Source organism: Malaclemys terrapin, chromosome 2, assembly GCF_027887155.1.
Source record: "Malaclemys terrapin pileata isolate rMalTer1 chromosome 2, rMalTer1.hap1, whole genome shotgun sequence".
Lineage (NCBI taxonomy): Eukaryota > Metazoa > Chordata > Testudines > Emydidae > Malaclemys > Malaclemys terrapin.
Window position 1 is genome coordinate 67,369,830 of NC_071506.1, and position 21,753 is coordinate 67,391,582.

Below are 21,753 nucleotides of genomic sequence, written 5' to 3' on the forward strand. Positions count from 1 at the left end.
TGTATCAGTGTGAATTGCAGTGGAAGTAAGTACCCTAGAAAGGAGAAGTACAGAGAAAAGTCTCAATCTTTTCGGGAAAGTTTTGTGAAAAGAGACAGGGGAAGATGAATTATGAACAGCTGAGGAGACCTTGGCTGGTTGAGGTGTGCACAGAAAGGCAGCTCAGCATTGAGGATCTGAAGAAAACACAGTTAGTAGGTTTGCTGTATTCTAATGAACAGAAGAGGAATAATGGTCCAGGTCTGCAGGGAATTTCCAGCCCACTGGCAGAGGGTACAGCTGGCAGGGTAAATCTTGGAGCCAGCTCCTTGGAGGGAAGCAGGTAAGTGGCTGGCAGAGGCACTACCTCTTTTCTATGTAGTCTGAGTGCATCACTGCAACTAGGATCAGAGACGGATCTACAAATAGATCAGGAGAATCTGCAGCTGGAAAGGGACAAACTGCATCTGGAAATGCAGCAGCTAGCAGACCGGGAACAAGAGAGAGAAGACCAGGAGAAACAGCATAAGTACAGGAGAGAAGAAAAGGAGAAGTAGTACCAGCATGAGGAGAGAAAGAAAGACAAACTGCTTCCAAGTCCTTATCCAGTAGGTTGGGGCGGGCAAACTTTTTGGCCTGAGGGCCACATCGGGTTTTTGAAATTGCATGGAAGACCGGTTAGGGGAGGCTGTGCCTCCCCAAACAGCCAGGTGTGGCATAGTCCCCCCGGGAGTCCTGCCCCATCCATCCCCCCATCCCCGACTGCCCCCCATTGTCCCATCCAACCCCCCCCTCACATTCCTGATTGCCCCCCCCCGGGACTCCTGCCCCCATTCAACCCCCCCGTTCCCCGCCCTCTGACCGCCCTGCCTCCTGACCACCACCCCGAACTCCCCTGCCCTCTATCCAACTCCCCCATCCCCTTACCGCAGTGCCTGGAGCACCGGTGGCTGGCGGCGCTACAGCCACACCTCCCAGAGCACCAGGACAGGCAGCCGCGCTGCCCAGCTGGAGCCAGCCACACCACCGCACAGCACGGAGCACCGGGTCAGGCTGCGGCTCTGCAACTGCACTGCTGGCCAGAGCATTGCACTGGCGGCGCAGTGAGCTGAGGCTGCGGGGGAGGGGGAGCAGCAGGGGAGGGGCCGGGGACTAGCGTCCTGGGCCAAGAACTCAGGGGCCGGGCAGGCGGGTCCCGCGGATTGTAATTTTCCCACTTCTGCAGTAGGTAGAACTAGTCCTCCGGTACTTGTCCTGGTAGGTGGTATAGACTCCAAATTACTTCCCCATTTTAGAGAAGGGGATGATATAGATGTGTTTCCAAATGCTTTGGAAAGAGGTTGTGAATTGATAGGTCTCAAAATATAATTGTTAACGGGGATTGTCATTGAGTGGGTGTATTTCCAGTGGGGTCCCAGAGGGATCAGTTCTTGGTCCTATACTATTTAACATGTTTATCGGTGACCTGGGAGAAAACATAAAATCATCCGTGATAAAGTTTGCAGACTTGGGGGAGTAGTAAATAATGAAGAGGACAGGTCACTGGTTGAGAGCAATGAGGCCCACTTCATAAACTGGGCAGAAGCAAACAATATGTGTTTTAATACGGCTAAATGTAAATTTATACCTCTAGGAACAAAGAACATCGGCTGTACTGACAGGATGGGATACTCCATCCTGGAAAGCAGTGATTCTGAAAAAGATTTGGGGGTCATGGTGGAGCATCTGCTGCATATGACCTCCCAGGGTGATGCTCTGGCCAAAAGGACTAATGTGATCCTTGGATGAATAAGCGGGAATGTTGAGTAGGAGCAGAGACGCTATTTTACCTCTGTATTTGGCACTGCTGTTACTGCTGCTGGAGTACTGTGTCCAGTTCTGGTGCTCACAATTCAAGAAGGATGTTGATAAATCGGAGAGGGTTCAGAGAAGAGCCACAAGAATGGTTAAAGGATTAGACAACATGCCTTATAGTGAGAGACTCACAGCTCAATCTATTTACCTTAACAAAGAGAAGGTTAAGAGATAACTTGATTATAGTCAATAAGTACCTAGATTGGGAACAAATATTTAATATTGAGCTCTTCAGTCTAGCAGAGAGGAGTATAATACGATCCAATAGCTGGAAGATGAAACTAGACAAATTCACACTGGAGATAAGGTGTACATTTTTAACAATGAAGATAATTAACCATTAGAGAAATTTACCAAGTGTTGCGATGGAGTTTCCATCACTGACAATTTTCATATCAAGATTGGGTGTTTTTCTATAATATATCCTCTAGGAATTATTTTGCAGAAATTTAGTGGTCTATGACAGCTTGCAACCCCCCTCTTCCCCCCAAGGGGTCCCGACCCCCAGTTTGACAACCCCTGCTCTAGCAATTATTTTGGGGAAGTTATTGGCCTGGATTTGAATGTCTTGTTATCTGAATATGTTCCTCCTCTTCAGACAAAGTGTTTGCTGTCACAGAAGGCAATTGAGGGTGATAATTACCTTCCATAGTCAGGTCTGAGAATCTCCAATTCAGAAAACGTAGTTGTAGTGAGAGGGGCATGGCCTCCCTCTGAGACTGATGGGGATAAACCACTCTTCATCCCATGGTGGGCAGAGCTAGGTAAGCCACACCCACCCCGCAGGAAGCAGAGGGACAGTACAGGAACCTTAAAAGGTGGGTCCTGCAGCTCAGTTGCACAAGAGCTGGAAAAGGAAGTAGACGTTGCTTTCCTGCTGCTGAGCCCTATGCCCGAGATGGAGCTCTGCTGTACTTAGGACCCAGAGGACGTACCAGGACTACTGACAGACCAGGACCCGGTGGAGCTATTGGGACTGCCGTTGGCTGTGTACCCAGGGAAGATACAGGAATCCCAGGAGATAGAGGTATATGCCAAAGGGGTAGTAGGAAGTAGCAGAGGGATACCAGATGATAATCCAGTTTTGTTGGCAGAATTCAGGTCAGTGTGTTTCAGATGGATCCCCGCTGACCCAGTGGCAGAACCATCCGCCACTGTTAGGACCCTGGGCTAGGACCTGGTGGAGTAGGGTGGGCCTGGGTCCACCTACCCCATGCGGCTGCCTCACCCTGGGGTGGCCGTCTACCCACTTTAGGCCAAGAGGCCAGTGTTTTCTACCTATCCTCCTGAGCCTGAGGGTAGGCAATAGACTACTTAGTGCTCTTCCCTGCCCAGAGGGTCAGAGCCTTATAGACTGCTTCTTGCTCTGCCCTACCCAGAGGGCCAGAGCTCTGAGACTGCTTCTTGCTCTGCCCCATCCCAAGGGCGAGAGCCCTGATACTGCTAATTCCCCATTGAGCCTTGCCTTTATAGATAAGTGGTAGTGTGGGGTGCGTGGCATCCCTCCAAGACTGATGGGGAGCGATGGCCACAGACCTCTACAGTAGTTATAGACATCCTTTATGTGGTCTCTTGAGTTACAAGTAATATGTGTAATATGGAGCCAACCAATAGGGTCAAAACAGTCAATGCCATTCTGGCCAGGATTCAGTCACTGGATCTGATTAATACCCTTGACCATAATGCTGAAAGGATTTAGGGTTCTGATATTTCTTGAAGGGCAGTCGAGAAGGGCATGATGGTATCTGCTGATAGCTATTCCGATCTTGTATCCAATGGTGAGCATAGAGGTGACTGTGGTGGACCTCGTAGAACTGATCATAGAAATAATACATTCAGAGACTTGAAAGGTGTCTTGAGGGCAGAACCAGTAGTGAAAATAGCTGTTCCTCTCTTCTCTTCTTATCCTCTGGAGGTAAAGAAGGGAGCATTGGAGAAGAGCTCCTCTTATTTGCTGTTGATCTTTTGCTGGATCCAAGACTGATGAGGACTCAAGCAGGATGGAGCTGAGCCATTACTGTGGGATAATGAGTAGGGAGGTGGATTCAGAATGTTGCACAAGAGCAGTCTCACTGGCTGGGGTTGCACTCCCTAAATCGCAGGTTTAAGAGTCAAAAGTATTAGGTACCTGGTTATGCACTGTTTCTGAATGATTTCATACCTGTGTCTTAGCTCTGCTCACAGAACTTGTATGTGCCATAGATAAAGTTCTCATTCTCGAAATGGCTCTGCTAGCAGAGGCCATTTCCAAAGCACATTTATCTCATCTTGATGCAGATCCACAGACTTGGAGACCTTCTTAGCCACATCCTTCCCTTTCTTTGAAGGTAGCACAGCAGAGGCTGCTGGAGTTGAAGGTACAATCAGAATGGATGGAGGTCCATAAGGTTTCTATTTATCCTGACCTAGAGGATGTTCTCTGCCTATCCCCTGTATCTGATGTCTTTTCAGCTTCTGTGTTAGCTGGCTCTCCTTCTTAGCTCTTGGAGTACACATGACAGAGATTGAGCACTTCGATGAAGGGCATCCCTTTCCAAAGTAAGTAAGGCATCCAGAATATGCATCTGATGTGGAAAACACCTCCAGACAGGAGACATGTTTGAATCCAGGTTTCCTCTTCAGAGCCACCATTTGAATTATTTATTAAAATTCTTACTTTAAAACTAAACTGCCCTAACTGACTACACTATAAATTAACTCCTATCCTTAGCTCCACCTGAAGAACTATGTGAGGGGGTTTTAGCATCTGTATCAAATGTCTGGAGAGGCAGCTGTGGATCACCGTGCCCCTTTTATAGCCTGGCCCCTAGACTGTTCCGGAACCAGGGAAAGGAAGGATAGGAAGGGATACGTGAGCTCTCCAATGGGCACTGCTAGTTATTATGGCTGGAACTCTGCCACACTTGGAAAGTGCAAGTACATTTCTATGCTACTGTGGGTTGAAGCTGTAACTGCTAATATCTGAGTATTTATACTGGATTTATTACTGATGACTATGACATCTCCAGTTTTATCAGATATGTAATATGTAGAGTATCAGAGGGGTAGCCATGTTAGTCTGAATCTGTAAAAAGCAACAGAGGGTCCTGTGGCACCTTTAAGACTAACAGAAGTATTGGGAGCATAAGCTTTCGTGGGTAAGAACCTCACTTCTTCAGATGCAAGTAATGGAAATCTCCAGAGGCAGGTATAAATCAGTATGGAGATAACTAATCTCGTTATCTCCATACTGATTTATACCTGCCTCTGGAGATTTCCATTACTTGCATCTGAAGAAGTGAGGTTCTTACCCACGAAAGCTTATGCTCCCAATACTTCTGTTAGTCTTAAAGGTGCCACAGGACCCTCTGTCGTAATATGTAGACGCACTTAAAAAATGCTGAAGGGGTGGGTGGGTGTGGGGAGTTTTTGATTGGGTTTTATTTACAGTATGTGTAAGTAATAATTATGTAATGAGGTCTAATGTACCATATTGATCTCTATTGGTTATATTTATTGCAGGAATAGAACTGCTTTTTAACCTGTTCCCTGCAGTACATAGTGGAAGAGACGAAAGTGTTGAAATTCTGAAGAAAGGCAACTTATTGGGTGTCTCACCAGGTGGAAGTCGAGAAGCATTCTTTAGTGATGAAAACTACAACCTCCTGTGGGGTAATCGCAAAGGCTTTGCTCAAGTGGCTATAGATGCAAAAGTGGTGAGTGGTTTCTTGCGTGTGTATATAAATATGTTTAACCCACTGATCATTGTGTGTTACATGCCCGTCTCTGCGCCCAAACCACAAAAAATGAGTCTATTACAGCTGCTAGCTACAGAGACTAGCTCTTTAACTGAAGCTTTCAATACTCATGCTTTTCACTCTGAAAGGAGGTGAGCAGCAGGCCAGGGGGTGAGGAGGCGAGCGCCGGGCCAGGGGTTGAGGAGGCGAGTGGCGGACCGGGTGCTGAGCAAGGAGAGGGCCAGGCCTGGAGTCGAGTAGGAGTGGGGCCCGGGGGTGGAGTGTGTGTGGGGCTGAGGGTAGAAGAGGCAGGATAGGCAGCTAGCATTCCCCAGGGGAAACTTCAGCCACCACCCATGATTTTGCTGTGGTGCTGGGAATACCTTTACAAGACCTGAATAAGAGCTCTATGTAGCTCAAAAGCTTCTCTCTCTCACCAACAGAAGCTGGTCCAATGAAAGATATTACCTAGGGTTACCATCCGTCCGGGTTTCCCCGGGCATGTCCGGCTTTTTTAGCTTTAAATGGCCGTCCGGGGGGGATTTCTAATAAGATAGAAATGTCCGGGATTTCCCCCTTTCCCTCATGCAGAATGTGGTGTGGCTGATTGGACGGCTGTGCCTGATTGAAAGCCACTCGCAGCCACTGGGGCCTCTAGCAGCCAGAGTCCCTCCCCCGCTCCCTCCTTCCCTGCAGAGCAGTGCCTTATTTGTTTGGCTGCACTTGGAGCCCGCAACTCCCCCTCAGCCTGGTGGCAGGGGATAGGCAAGGGACAGGGAACGGGGGGTTAGATTGGTCGGGGATTCTAGGGGGGCTGTCAGGAGAAGGGGGTGTGGAGAGCGGTTGGGGCAGGCAAGGGACAGGGAACAGGGTGGTTAGATTGGTCAGTGGTTCTGGGGGGGGGGGGGTGTCAGGAGAAGGGGGTGTAGAGAGTGGTTGGGGTAGTCAGGGGACAGGGAGCAGGAAGACTTAGATAGGGGGTGGGGTCCTGGGGGCAGTTAGGGTGTGGGGGGACAGGTAGGAAGTAGGGGGATTCTGAGAGGGGCGGGAAGTGGGAGGGGGCGGGGCTAGGGCGGCACCCCGTGTCCTCTTTTTTGATTGTTGAAATATGGTAACCCTATATTACCTCACCCTCCTTGTCTCCCCAATGGAATAAAACAGTTTTTGTTCATCTTCCCTTAGGTCTGGTCTACACTACAGACTTACATTAGTATAACTGTGTTGCTCAGGGGTGTGAAAAATCCATCGTAACTGCCAGTGTAGACAGTGCTTTGTCAGCAGGAGAGCCTCTCCCGTAGATGTAGCTACTGCCTCTTGGGCAGGTGAATTAACTACACTGTCTCCCATCAGCATAGAGTGTCTTTATTTAAGCGCTATCGTGGTCACAGCTGGCTTCACCAATGCAGCATTTCAATTGTTGACTTGTCCTTAGATCCTTACCCACCTGTCAAAGGTATTTTGTGATAGGGGTCTTTAATTGGGTCCTTGAACTAAAGATAGCTTAACTATTTTAAAAAAGAAGTAGGGAAATATGAAAAAAAAAATACCTAAAAGCTAGCACTGAACTGCAATTAATGATGGTATAGTGCAAGCTACATTCTAGAGAGAGATTATAATTTTACTCAAATAGTCTGTATTCATGCTCTAGAACAGAGTTTATGTATACATACCATAAGAGCGAGTGTGTGTGTCTGTGTATAAAAATATGATGAATAAAGTTTGTATTGACAATATTGTATCAAAGCATGCCTTTCTGTGGGCTGTTGTAGAAGCAGTAGAGATCTCCAATTTTGAGAATTCTTGTTTTTCCATCTCAAAAATGTAAAGGGTTAGTACTAACACATATTTTTAGTGGAAGGGACTAAAATAATAATGTCTTAAAGGCCCACTTTTAATTAATTTCTCATTTTATAAATTATCAGATTGGGTTTTCTGAGTCTTCAAGTCAATCTTTAGTCACAATTACATGCTGTAAATTTGGGAGTCCTTATTACAAAGCAAACAGGTTGAATCCTTGCTTTAAGTGGAAAACTGAGTAGATGTCCTATTGTCTGTGTCTCCATAATATAGATTCTATCATACCCCTCCCTATAAGACTGTTGTCCCTGAAATTACTGCCACATAAGTAGTGCAGTGTGATAGGCGACTTAGAAAATATAATTTGGCATTACCTGAAAATACAGAATTATTGACAGAAAATTATTAATGATACCAAAAACATTAATGGACTGAGAAATGGTAAGTTCTCCCTGCAGGAGGCATGTTTAGGAATAAACAATAGCAACTTAAATGGAAAATCTCAAAACTTTTCTTAAAAGTTTTGACCCAGATCTTGGGCTGTATCTGATCTGTGCTCAGTGCATCTCAACATGGGAGGTGCAAAAGTAGATTTGTCATCTTTGCACTCTCCTGACCCTGGGGCTACTGGGCCTCAGTGTTGGTGACGCTTTGAGGACGCTCTATTTTAAGTAGGCTGCCCTTGGCCTCAAGGGACCATAATGGCAACCATGGATCTCCAGGGTGTAGACACCCCCTAGTCATGCTTTCTTTTCCCCAGCTACTCCTCCTCCCCCATGCTGGGAGTTGGAGAAGAAGGTGTAATGAGAGCTGCTCTGATGTCTTTGGGTCACTTCATAGGCAGAAGAACTCCACATGTGGCTGGTTAAGCCAGCTTTAGGAAGAACTGGTGCAAAAGAGGATTGGGCCTGTTCTTTCTAGCAGGCAAATATACTATAGTAAGAACATGGAAGTTATGAATCTCTCCCCACTTTCTAGTGTCTGGTTATGCAGCATAGGACATGTGATGGAAATGGAAGCAAAGTTCTATACCATGCTATGTACATGGTTGGCACTCGATCTAGAATGACAATAATGAAGACACTGTCACAACATAAGATTTAGGAATAGGGTGACCAGCCAGCAAATGTGAAAAATCAGGACTGGGGGGGGGGGGGGGTAATAGGAGCCTATATAAGAAAAAGACCCAAAAAATCGGGCATATCTCTATCAAATTGGGATATCTGGTCACCCTATTTAGGAAGAACCTCTGCTGTGACGTGATGTGACCTATACTAGCTCAATATGTGCATCAGAGGGACAATCTGTATCATATTTGAGGGGAAATAAGTTTCTGAGAAATTACAGTTTCTTAAAACTATTTAGTATTAAAGGCATTAGAAAGGAAACATTCAGTTATGCATGATCATCCTTTCTTGTCCCCTTCCCCAAGATTTGCAGGTGTTTCATAGTAAAAGTGGGACTCTTACATTGCATAGTCTGTTTTCTATAGGACTTTTGCAAGATTTTGTTACCAAAATAATATATGTCTGGATGATTATTAATTATTATTATTTTGTCTAACTCACTAGTACTCTGACTTCTTAGGCACTGAAAAAAACTGCTGAACAAACTCATGAAACTGATAATTCTGATATCTGTGGAATTATTTTTTCTGCTTCTAAATGTTACCCTGTCAGTGTTGTTTTGGTGTTCATCGTGATAACAGCAACATGTGAGGAAGGTTCTAAGAAATGTCAGAAAATGAAGCCTCACCTGGTACATAACTAGCTGTAGTTTTTCCTGACAAACATGCGACTCCTTTTGAGTTTCTAGTCATGATAACTTATCAGTTTCATTTTGATTTAATAGGATGGTAAAGTGGACTATAACCACATGACATAGATGCAGAATGCCTCTCTACAGAGATGATGAAATATTTAAAACAAAAACTGAGGCTGAACTTAGTCTTACCACTTCTTTTTCCTCATTTCTTAGCCCATCATCCCTTTGTTTACACAGAATATTCGGGAAGGATATAGGACATTTGGAAAAATAGGTATGATTTACTTTATATGCATCTTTTCAAATTCTTGGAGTTTTCTTTTATTTATATTTTCAAAATCAACTGTTTCTGGGAAATACGAGTCTTGTGAATTTCTTTCGAATCTTTTTTTCTCTTTTAACTCTAGTAACTGTTTCTTTGTCATGTAAACTGAAGTGCACATGGGTTATCTAATCTGAATATGCATTTATTGGACTAAGCATTAATTGTTCTCTACATGGTGACCCATTTAACCTGATAATGAATAGGCAGGAGGTAATGTATGAGTAGATAATTATTTTCAAGAATATGTGGCCTGCATATTGTTTGACCTACTTTATGTAGCCTTTCATCAAACACCCATATCATTTAAAATGTTTTAATTGCAGTCCAGACACCATTGTGATTCAGGGACACTGCTGACTTCTAAGGTTCTCTCTCAAAATGTAAACCTCCCCTCCCCTTTTTCTAATTCACAGGGTTTTTCAGGTGGTTCTATGAACGTTCTCGAGTGCTACTCATTCCTGGATATGGAGGGTTCCCAGTCAAACTTCGCACATATGTTGGAGATCCCATTCCATATGATCCAAATATAACAGCTACGGAACTAGTTGAAAAGGTAAGTTGGCTCTTGGTATCTTGATTATAAGACTTGTCATTTTATTTTGATCTGAGTGAAAATACTACTTAGGTTCCAATATCAGACCCCAGTCCAAACACATCTATAGTCATCTGAGCTGTGCCAGTCCTGAAAGACTAATGGGTCTGAATGACCCAGGAGAGACTCATCAAGTTAGCAGGAAGTTCTTCTCGGAGATCCAAAGGGGAGAGGAGAAAAGGATCTACTGCTGCAAACTGTGGAACACAGTTGGAATTAGAGAGCTAACACAAACTTCCTATCTCTAACCACCTGCTCTTATTCCTATTAGACTCCTCATCTCCAAATAGGAACAGCACTACTGTGTGGTCAGGGATAGGTAGACACCCTCAGCAGAGTTGTTTTATTTTTGTGATGATGTTAATATAAAAAATGCCTGGCAATGCTTTGGGGCATGAGAAGGGGCATAGTTAATATGTGATTTATTTTTTTGGTTGCAAGTGATTAAATTTGGAGGTCAGATACAGTTCCCTCACTGCACTTTCTTGACTAGTAGCTCATTGAGGAAGTCGTTTAGGGCAAACATTAAGCACGACCTCCTCAGCAATACTATAGGAATTTTTAATGGTCCATGGCTGCCAAGTCTCTTCTTTAACAGCTTAGACAATGAGTGTAGAAATCTGAAAAGAACAGTGCTCCTGTATTCTTCCCTCCCAGACTTTGCCTCTTCCAGCCCCCACCTCCACCCAAATTATAATCAATACAATAGGGAAGAAAATACTTACCCTGTTGGGTTGTTTGGAATCTGGAAACTATGTGGTAACTGTATTAATGAAAGGAGGAAGTGTAGAATAGCTATATAGGCATTCCACAGCCATCATAGCTTCCCTATAGCCTACACCCCAAACCACAGATTACCTTGCAAAGGTTTTGTCTGCTTAGCTTCATCAGAGGCAGGTCCTTATCCACAAGGCATAAGAGGTGTTGTTTCAGGATGTCTTGCATCATAGCTCCTTGCCCTCAGGCAGCTTCTGTAAGCTTTTTCTGCGGGGGCTAGAAGGACTGTACAATTATTGCCTCTTTCCTCTTGTTTTTTTTTTTTAATCCTTTTCTATTTTGTGATATCTCTTGATTCTATAGTGATAAGTGAAGCATAAATGCTTACATAGTTAGAAGACGGTTGAGGAACTGCACAAAGCAGTTTCTAAAACTGACTTCCTGAAGGAGCAAAATACCTTTTCTGCTCCCAGGTTCCACTCATTTGGATCTGGGAATACAGGAGCAGTTAGATTCCCCCACCAGCATAAACATGATTTCAGACACTTACAAGTTCAGAGAAGCATTTGTTTTCCCTTAGATTCAGATCATCAACGTCCTGTCTCTCCTTCCCCCTCACCACCACCACAGAGGGGAAGGGCATCCTTAGTGTACAATGGGTAAAGCCAGGGACAAGGGGAAAAAAAACAAAAAACATTTTGCCCTTTTAAAAATTTCCAAATAAAAAAAATCATCTAATCATCACCTTGTTCTATCCTGTAAGATAGATGCAGAGGCCAAAGAGAAGTCCACAAAGGAAAGGGTGACTTCTTTTCAGAGGAACAAGGGGAAAGGGTAGAAGCCTTACTCAGGCAAAATGACAAGTTAGCCCCTGGAATTTAGGAGGTTTCCATGTTCTCCTATATTTGCTTGGTAAAGGGGCACTCCTGCAGAAAGCTGAAGCAGCAGGGTTTCAGTGGTCTCCTGTATCCGAGGGCATAATTTGACCTGGAAAAATCTTTCAGTAATGAAGATGCCCGAGAAAGGGACAGAGCTTGACTCTAAATCCAGGAGTTTGCAGACATGACTGTTAGTGAAACGTCATGCCATTTGTGAGGTGCAATTACTATTTATCCCAGATTAAGTTGTCCGGTGAATTTAAGTTGCTGATGAATAGCTGACAGTGCTATTTGATAAATATCACTTTGAACACACAAGATCATGCAGGCTCCTATTATTTGTAATACTTTAACTTTGAGCAGAGGCAGGGGAATATCTTAAAGGTTCTCTGAAGAGCAAAGGCAACTATTTGTTTTGCCCTCTACTGATCCCTCCTGACTTGGAGGAATTACCTCATCATTTTTTCCCAAAGACATCTTTCTGTGGCTGTTAAGTTTATTTTGCAATAGAAATGACAATTTTCTATAGTCTTCACATCCCTGTCTTTGGTATTGGAACTGACTAGTGATGTCTCACAAGGCTATATCCTAAACTGAACTCTTCAAACACAATCCCTATTTATGTTTAAGAAAAAAAAAAATCTAGCCTTTGTTTGATTTATGGGGGAGAGGAACACAGAGAACAACAATTTGTGGGTAGTCTTGGACTATTTGGAGGGAAACAGATTTAGCTCAGGATATCACTTAAGGCTGCAATACTAATTTAATCTTCCAGTGATTTTATTAAAGTTCTCCTGTAAAGAATGGAAAAGTCTATTTCGAACAAAAAAAATACATGGAAATAAAATCCCTGAGGCTGGTTTATTTACTTATCCTAAAAGAGCAATGTGTCAGGATAATGCTCTGTTCCCATCCTCTGCTGCCCCAGAAACTGGTTACACCCACTTTCTTTGAGTTCAGTCTGTATTTTATTACAAACCCTTCTCCCAACACCAGTACAGTGCAACATCAGTTTTTAATTCCTACAGTTTTTAGTCCCTCTTTACCAGGACCCTAGGGAATGAGCTCTCCCTGTTTTGGGAGCTGTTTCTGTCTGGCTCAGTCTTCCCCTCTTGTAACACTTCCTTCCTTGGTTTATCAGGTTAGCCAACTGAGGCCTAATTAGTTCCTTGCCTCCCCAGCATAGCTTTCTGATTAGCTACTTGCTCAATCAGCTATCACTGGGAAACTAATTCAGGCTACAGTGATCAGAGTGCTGACCCACCTGTCAGGCCTCAGCACTCTGTCACAAGAAACTAATAGCAGAAAGGTTTCACTTTGCAGGTCATCTTGAAATATGTAAACTCAGAGGCAATTTCTCTTGATTTTCCATTTTAAAAAAAATTAAGAAAATATATTAATACAACATGAAATTAAAGACCCAAAAATCAGGAAAAGGTTAATGTTTTCACAGTGATTTCAGGAGCTCTTCCAAGAGATGAAAGTGAATTAGATGCCAGTTCCCATTGACTTGCATTGACTGCCCTTTGTGCATTTTGAAAGTCTGCCCCTGATCCTATACTATTATTATAGTCAATCCTACTCTTCGGCCTCCTAAACAGTAAATACCTCGCAGAGCCCTTCAAACTGTGTAACAAGGAACCACATCCAGTCACTTTTTCCCTTGTATGGACACATACAAAATAGGGACAAGGTATTGGACCAACCTCTGCTGGTGAAAGAGAAACTTTTGAGCTACACCCAGCTCTTTTTCAGGTCTGGGAAAGGTACTCAGGGTGTCACTGCCTAATAGAAGGTGGAGCAGATTGTTAAGCATAAGAAGTTAACGTATGTTGCAAGAGACTGTTCAAGATGCGGTGGACAATTACCACATCTGCAGTCTTAGGAAAAAGGAGAATTAGTGGATCATAGATTGTGGGAATGAGACATAAAACCAGCATCTCTATTAAGTCCACAATTTTTAGTGTCTAGCAAGGTTGTCAATTTAAGCTCCCAGTCTCGTCTTTTGAAGATGGTATGCAGGTTTTTCTTTGATTACGAGGACAGAGAGGTCAGATATGGAGTTGATCATTTCAGGAAAAGTTTTTGCCCATGGGTGATGTGGTGTTTTTATCTATTATTGGGACCAATGCAGTCACAACAACACTACATACAAGATATATAGTTATATATCTGCAAATGATAAATGTTATGAGACAGATCCTCAGCTGGCATGAATTGGCTGAGGTTCTGGCCTTACTGGAGCCCTGTGAGGATTAATGCTACTATCAGAAATGTTTTTCATTTCCTGACTCCCATCCATTTAAATAGTTTAGAAAATCTTGGCCAATATATGTGCCTCTGTGACAATGCGGTTCTGGCGGAACCCAACTGAGAGCGCCAACTCAGGACAAATTGCTAAAACAGGGCAGTTACAGCCAAAGGCTGGGGTTTTTCCACCTCTAAGGCAAACCAAACCAGCCAGACGAGGAGGACTTCGGTCTCATCCCACTGGCTAACCGCAAGTCTAACAAGCAATCTCCTTAGACACTCCAGTTTCCCAGTATTACCACCAGTGCCACACGTTATGGGGACAAATGGTTATGAAAACCAATACCCCAGTAAAAGAACAAGGTTCTCCTGATCCCAAAGGACCAAGCCCCAGACCCAGGTCAATATAGAAGTCAGATCTTACCCACAAATCACGCTGCTGCCAATCCTTTAGAATCTAAAATCTAAAGGTTTATTCATAAAAGGAAAAAGATAGAGATGAGAGTTAAAATTGGTTAAATGGAATCAATTACATACAGTAATGGCAAAGTTCTTGGTTCAGGCTTGCAGCAGCGATGGAATAAACTGCAGGTTCAAATCAAGTCTCTGGAATACATCCCCAGCTGGGATGGGTCCTCAATCCTTTGTTCAGAGCTTCAGTTTGTAGCAAAGTTCCCCAGAGGTAAGAAGCAGGATTGAAGACAAGATGGAGATGAGGCATCAGCCTTATATAGTCTTTTCCAGGTGTAAGAACACCTCTTTGTTCTTACTGTGGAAAATTACAGCAAAATGGAGTCTGGAGTCACATGGGCCAGTCCCTGCATACTTTGCTGAGTTACAAGGCGTATCTGCCTTCTCTCAATGGGTCCATTGTATAGCTGATGGTCCTTAATGGGCCATCAAGCAGGCTAGGCAGAGCTAATCTCAGCTTGTCTGGGATGTCACCCAGAAGCATAGCATAAGTTTTCCATACAGACAGTATAGAGCCAATATTCATAACTTCAACTACAAAACTGATACACACATATAGACAGCATAATCATAACCAGTAAACCATAACCTTGTCCTAGACACCCCATTTGACCCCCTTTATACAAGATTTGCGTGCCACTACAGGACCTTGGTTGCAACAATGATCTATACGGTCCCAGTTTATGTCAATAACGTCACAGCCTAATCTTAGGCTCACTAATCTATAGTTAGGTGCCTAAATAGTCTGATTTTTTCCACTAGTGTTGAGCACCCAAGAGCTCCCATTGACTTCTTTAACTAAAAGATTATTTTGATGCTGAGGGGAAACTAGTATCAGTTTGGGTGGAATAAGTGGGCCCAGAGACCAGGAGGTGTTAACATGATTATTGTTCTACAATATGAACCATTTTAAACAAGCAATAGAGAGTCCTGTGGCACCTTTTAAGACTAACAGATGTATTGGAGTACAAGCTTTTGTGGGTGAATGCCCACTTCATCATTCACCCACGAAAGCTTATGCTCCAATACATCTGTTAATCTTAAAAGGTGCCACAGGACTCTGTTGCTTTTTACAGCTCCAGACTAACACGGCTACCCCTCTGAGTTTAAACAAGGTTTGGGGTCTTGAGTACAGAGACCTTAGGCTGCTTAGTTATTGTGGCAAACACGAGAAAACTCATGGCAAAGGCTGAAATGTATTGACTGAGATACATGTAAGGAAAAGAATCAAAATAAGGCAAAAAGCATTGAAATTAAGTGATTATGCAAAACAAATAATTCCTTTTTCAGAGATAGAGGATATGGGTTAGAGGCTCTTGCTCTGTCAAGCAGCCCATCTTGGTGAGGAAGAGTTAGTTTTGCTGTTCAATTTTGAGTCCTGCTTGTGACAAAAACAGACAGAGGAGAAGAGATGGAATAGTAAAAGTTGGCAGAAATAGGGTTTTTGTTGATGTACTCAGGATACAAAGAGGCTAGTCAGCGATATCATCCGATTTGGTCTGTTCAGGTCCCTTACCTCTGCCAGTTCTTCCCTGACTGGCAGAGCTGGATGGACTATCTCACCTTGTTATGTTGGGTCCATGTGGTGCTTTTGGTCTCTGGATTAGGCAGAAAGCTGAGACAGACAGAGAGAGAGAGGGGACAGTAGGTAGATTGTGAGGGACAGAAAGGGACACGAGAGAGGAGGATATTGTTGGACCTCATATGAAGTTGGGGTCCTTGCTGGGGCAATGGTGAGGGTTAGGCACAGGGCTGTCCTTAGGATTTATGGTGCCCTATGCAGTATTATTAAACTGGTGCCTCTTGGCCCGATGGCAGCCCAGGGGGGAGGGATAAGGCAGTAAAGGATACTGAAGGGAGACAGGGATGGACAGAAAGGACAGGAAGACTTTGGAAGCCAGTTTTTTGTACTATAGTAATTAAAATTAAAGTGTGTATTTTAGATAAGAGTGGTCCTTTGAAGGATTTATTTAAAAAACTATGTCTGAAGATCCAAGCATTTAAGGCTGAAGATGAATACTCAGATAGTGAATCTAAAAATCTGTGTAAGGATTTTTAGAGATATCATTTTATCATCTTCAGCAACACACTAATTAAATATTTTTTTAAACTAAGGTCCCATAGACTAACTTGTTCTGAGTAAATATTACAGTAATACACAACTGTTTTTGTCAGTAAATTCAGAAACTGACAGTATATACCTGGGAATTGGCAAATGCCTGTTAAATGGCTTCATTACCACTTGAATGACTCTAACAGTTTCAGTGTTGTGCTAATAGGTCTGGCAGGCCAGAAGACTTTCACTTTTAAGTTATGAGATCCCCTCTGGAGTAAGAGGCACCAGGCTGCAGCAGCCAACTGTGGAAGCCTGCAGGAAGGATCAGAACAGGGATAGGAAGAGGCGGGAGGGTGGACACTAAGACCCAGAGGTGCCCCAAATTTTTGGTTGCGCAGCCACGTATGCCTAAGGACAGCCCTGGTTAGGCATCCCCACTGGTGTGCTAAGGTCCATGTGTCACAATGAAAATCCCCGAGCAGCAGCAGCGCTAATGTTTTTTCTTTTCCCTCACAAAGTCTCTAAAAGGACCCCAAAAGGGGGTGATGGGCAGAATAGCCCATCCTTTCTTTATTTTGTCCACCAGTTAGGACTAATTTCTGAAGTACCAATTTTGGTCCATTGATTTCAAGTCCCATACTCCTCTTGTTTACCAGACATGATTTTAAGTACCATCCTTGGGTGTTATCAGTAGATCCTCTCTGTTTAATTCAGTCTCCTTTTTCCTTCTTTTCTTAAATAATGTTCTATAGCAAGTGACTGTGACAATTATAAACTTTTACCCACTTTTGACACATTAAGCTCATAATCAGAGAAGGCCCTCTGGGCCCTGATCATTACAACAGAGCAAGGGAAAGGGTTGAGGCTGAATATTTATCCAATTTTAGTCTGAGCAAAATTACAGTAGATGAGATTTAACATGCCTAAAAAAAAAAAAAAAAAAGTTTTACATTCCAATCCTCCCTGTAACAGTGCAAAGACTCACCAGTGCAGCACCTCCTTCTGGTTGGGAATTAGCTCTTCCAGCCCAGAGCACCCGCTGCAGGCTGGTGTCTCACCTGCCGCTGGCCCCCCGTGTCCCTCCCAGACCCCGGTGACCCTTAACCTTGGGGTGCTGTCCTTGGCAGTGCCCTCACATTCTGGGTCTCCCCACCCAGGGAAACCCCCCCACCCTGTCTCAGTGGCTACTGCCAGCCACCATCTAGCCCCCGCTCACTGGGGCAGACTGCAGTCTGTAAACCACTCATTGCCAAAGGGGTAGGGCACCTATTCCCAGGCTACACTTCTGTAACCCCAGTACTTTTCCCGGCTTTTAGCAAGGCCTGCAGGTTCTCCAGGCTGGAGCTTCCCAGCGTCTCTAGTCTTTTCCCATCCCTGGTCCTCCTCAGCTCTCCGGCAGCCAGGTCCTTCTCTCTCTACAGCTAGAGAGAGTTCCACAGCCTTCGGCCCTCAGCCATCTTGTAGGGCCAGCTGTGGCCTGAGTGGGGGCATGGCCTCAGCTGTGGTTGCTTCCCCCAATCAGCTTAGGCTTGCTGCTTAGAAGTGGGGCAACTGCCCCGCTACACCCCCACCCCCTCAAAATCCCCAGCCCTTGGGGAAGTGGTGACTCTTGGCCTGGGCTCCCCGAAGCTGGCTTTCCAAGGCTGCCCGCTTCCTTTCTGAAGCCTCCCAGTTTCTGGCCATCTTCTGAGTGTTGGCCTCCGCCTTCTGGTGGGCCTGCTCCGCGGCTTCGAGCTGCGCCCTCAGGCCCATGTCTCCCAGACCCTCCACCCTCAGGGTCTGGGTCCATTTGGGGTCCTGTCCCACGACCACCTGGGTCCCGGCCTCTTACTGGGCCCATTTGCTCTGGGTTTCCGTACCAGTGACTGGCTCTTTAGTATCCTTGGGAAAATTAGAAGAGAATGATGGCTGAAGTGGTGATTCTTGAAATATAAAAGGTTTCCCCCTCTTTCTTTCTCTTAACAGACAAAGATTGCCATTGAAACGCTAAGAGACAGACACCAAAAACTACCAGGAAGTATACTAAGAGCTCTGTTGGAACGATTTGATAAACATCAGAAAGAAGACTAGTATATTTAAATATATATGTTGTAACTTGTGGGAAGAAAAACTGTAGTTTTCTTAAAAGTATAAGAGACTGCAAACTACATGTATCAAGCATTCAATCATATCACTGCCTTAAACTCTCTCTCTCATGTGGTCTGGCAACTTCAATCCAAATAATAAAAGAAAAGGAAATTAAGAGGTTAATTATACGTAGAGAAATTGATTAGAGATTCTTAAACCACATGAAGAAGAACAGGAGTACTTGTGGCACCTTATACAGACTAACACGGCTGTTACTCTGAAACTTAAACCACATGATAGACATTCTGACATAAGAGTTAGAGCTCAGGTAACATTAGGAGCACATTGTGGGAAGTCGATTATAGAGGGAGTCGACATCAGAAAACTTGTATTTGGTCTGTTTCCAATTGTTGATAGGAGAATACTGCACATGTACAGACCAGATGAGAGAGAGAGAGATACACACTCACACTCTGGGTGTAACACACTTGTAACTATATTTTAATATTTAATAAAGGTGCACATAAATGTATAAAAGGTAAAGTTATGACTTATTAATATTGCCTTTGCATTAATGTTGAGTGTTTTCCCTTAGTTGTTTTCCTTTGAACAAAGCCTTTGTTTAATTTTAAAACATTGCAATTGAATTAATAATTGAGGAAAATATATGTACATATATTTATATCTGAGGTCCTTATGAGCTCTGCAAAAAAAAAAAAATGGTACTCTGGTTAAATAGTGTGATACCACTGTGACACTGCACCCCATATTCATCATAGCGGTATGATTGTGATACGATACGTCTTGTGAGATTTATATGGAAAAGTTATGATTTGCTGAATATGATTATCTTACTTGTGTGCATGTATCATTCTGTATCTGAAGTTATGAATATTGACTATGTATCTGAGTAACACCCACAACTAGCTTTTCAGGTACAACAATGAAGACGCTATACAGCTATAATGTTTCAGCCAGCCTACGAGTAATGGCTGCTATGACTCAGCAAGGTGTTTTTGTTTATTTGCTAGGTCATCTGTTTTGATCTGTTTGCTCTCACTTATAATCACTTAAAATCTCTTTCGTTAGTTGATAAACTGGTTTTATGCTCTGTCTTAATCAGTGTGTTTTGAGTGAAGTGTCTGGGAGAATCTCAGCTCTGAACAAAGGCTGTTGCATATCTTTCCCACATCAAGGGGGAAGCAACTATATTATTGAGCTTACATTGTACAAATCCCTGTGCAGTGCAAGATGGTATAATTCTGGGTTTATACTCCAGCTAGGGTGCAAGGCTGAATACGGCTCCTGCCTAAGAAGACTGCATTACGCACTGAATGTGCGGGAGCCGACCCGCTCTTACCTGCTGTGATGGGCAGTGGGTGAAGCTGTTGCTTGGGGAGGCTAGCTTCCCAGTCCACCTGTGGCCTTGCCCATACTCCACCCCTGCTCTGCCCCAGGCCCCGCCCTCTCTCCACTGTCTCCCTCCTCTTTCCTTCCCCTCCATGATCACCCCTTTCCAGCCAAATCCCTGAACCCAAATGAAGCGAATAACATTTGAAAAAACCACTCAGTCCCTTTTAAGGGCTCTCTTCAACTGGGGGGGGGGGGGGGAGAAGGGGCAGGAGAGAGAAGAGGGGGAGGGTGAAGGGAGAAAGGGATGGACAGGAAGACTCTGGAAGCAAGTTTTTTGTACTATAGTAATTAAAATTAAAGTGTGCATTTTAGATAAGGGAGGTCCTTTGAAGGATTTATTTAACAAAAACTATGTCTGAAGATCCAAGCATTTAAGGTGGCAGATGAATACTCAGATAGTGCCTCTAAAAATCTGTGCAAGGATTTTTAGAGATGTCATTTTATTATCTTCAGCAACACACTAATTAAAAAAATTTTAAACAAATTTTAAACTAAGTCTAGTAGACTAACATGTTCTGAGTAAATATTACAGGTTTAAATTTTATTAGAGAATATTTAAAAAATAAATACAGAAAATTTGAAGCATCAGTTATTGGTCATTGGGGGTAACATACAGAGTATAGGGGTATGTTGGTGTTTTGGGGTTGGGCAGCACACATAGTATATACAGACTGCAATGTCCCCAATGAGGGGTGGGTAACTGGTGGGCAGGATCAGGAAACAGTCGATAAGCGGTGAGGGTCTATCACCCATACAGGAAGTAGAGACAGTCATGGGTATAAGTAAGTGGGCTGGGGTGACCCTCACGTGGTGGGATGGGGTGACCCTGGGGCAGACTGCAGTCTGTAAACCATGGGGATGGGGTGACCCTCACTTGGTGGGATGGGGTGACCCTGGGGCAGACTGCAGTCTGTAAACCATGGGGATGGGGTGACCCTCACTTGGTGGGATTCAGTTAGGTTTGGTGGGTTCAGGGAATAGAGTCCAGCAGGGGGGGTCTGTCGGTGCACAAGGTCTCCCCGGCTCACTCTCAGTATTGGCGGAGGCGGGTGATGTGCTCTATGTAGATGTCCTGGGACCAACGGATAGTGTCTGAGACCATTAGGCGTCTCATGAGCAGTGCGTAATGACGGCCCACCCCACAGGTCCTCAGCACGCGTTCGTTACACGGGTCCCAGGCACCCAGGGCCCCAACGAGCAGCACAACTGTTTTTGTCAGTAAATTCAGAAACTGATAGTATATACCTGGGAGTTGGCAAATGCCTGTTAAATGGCTTCATTACCACTTGAATGACTCTTTAACAGTTTCAGTGTTGTGCTAATAGGTCTGGCAGGCCAGAAGGCTTTCACTTTTAAGTTACGAGATCCCCTCTGGCATCCGAAGAAGTGGGCTGTAGTCCACGAAAGCTTATGCTCTAATAAATTTGTTAGTCTCTAAGGTGCCACAAGTACTCCTGTTCTTTTTTCTGGAATAAGAGGCACCAGGCTGCAGCAGCCAACTGTAGAAGCCTGCAGGAAGGATCAGAACAGGGATAGGAAGAGGCAGGAGGGTGGACACTAAGACCCAGAGGTGCCCCAAATTTTTGGTTGCGCAGCCACGTATGCCTAAGGACAGCCCTGGTTAGGCATCCCCACTGGTGTGCTAAGGTCCATGTGTCACAATGAAAATCCCCGAGCAGCAGCAGCGCTAATGTTTTTTCCTTTCCCTCACAAAGTCTCTAAAAGGACCCCAAAAGGGGGTGATGGGCAGAATAGCCCATCCTTTCTTTATTTTGTCCACCAGTTAGGACTAATTTCTGAAATATCAGTTTTGGTCCATTGATTTCAAGTCCCATACTCCTCTTGTTTACCAGACATGATTTTAAGTACCATCC

At 44.1% G+C, this 21,753-nt stretch overlaps 1 protein-coding gene across 4 annotated transcripts in view; it reads left to right on the plus strand.

Annotated features, from left to right (window-relative positions):
• Positions 1-19,585, plus strand: part of LOC128831833 (transmembrane protein 68-like) — a 46,643-nt gene extending 27,058 nt beyond the window's left edge. For 2 of the 4 annotated variants that reach the window (XM_054018629.1, XM_054018627.1), the window contains 4 exons: positions 5,335-5,528; positions 9,324-9,384; positions 9,849-9,988; positions 18,365-19,585. In XM_054018629.1, coding sequence (XP_053874604.1) covers positions 5,335-5,528; positions 9,324-9,384; positions 9,849-9,988; positions 18,365-18,469 — 500 coding nt within the window. In that variant the 3' untranslated portion in view covers positions 18,470-19,585. Of the gene's footprint in view, positions 1-3,736; positions 4,372-5,334; positions 5,529-9,323; positions 9,385-9,848; positions 9,989-18,364 lie in introns of those variants that run through there. The other 2 variants (XM_054018630.1, XM_054018628.1) reach the window with 2 other exon arrangements.
• Positions 19,586-21,753: the final 2,168 nt, after the last annotated feature.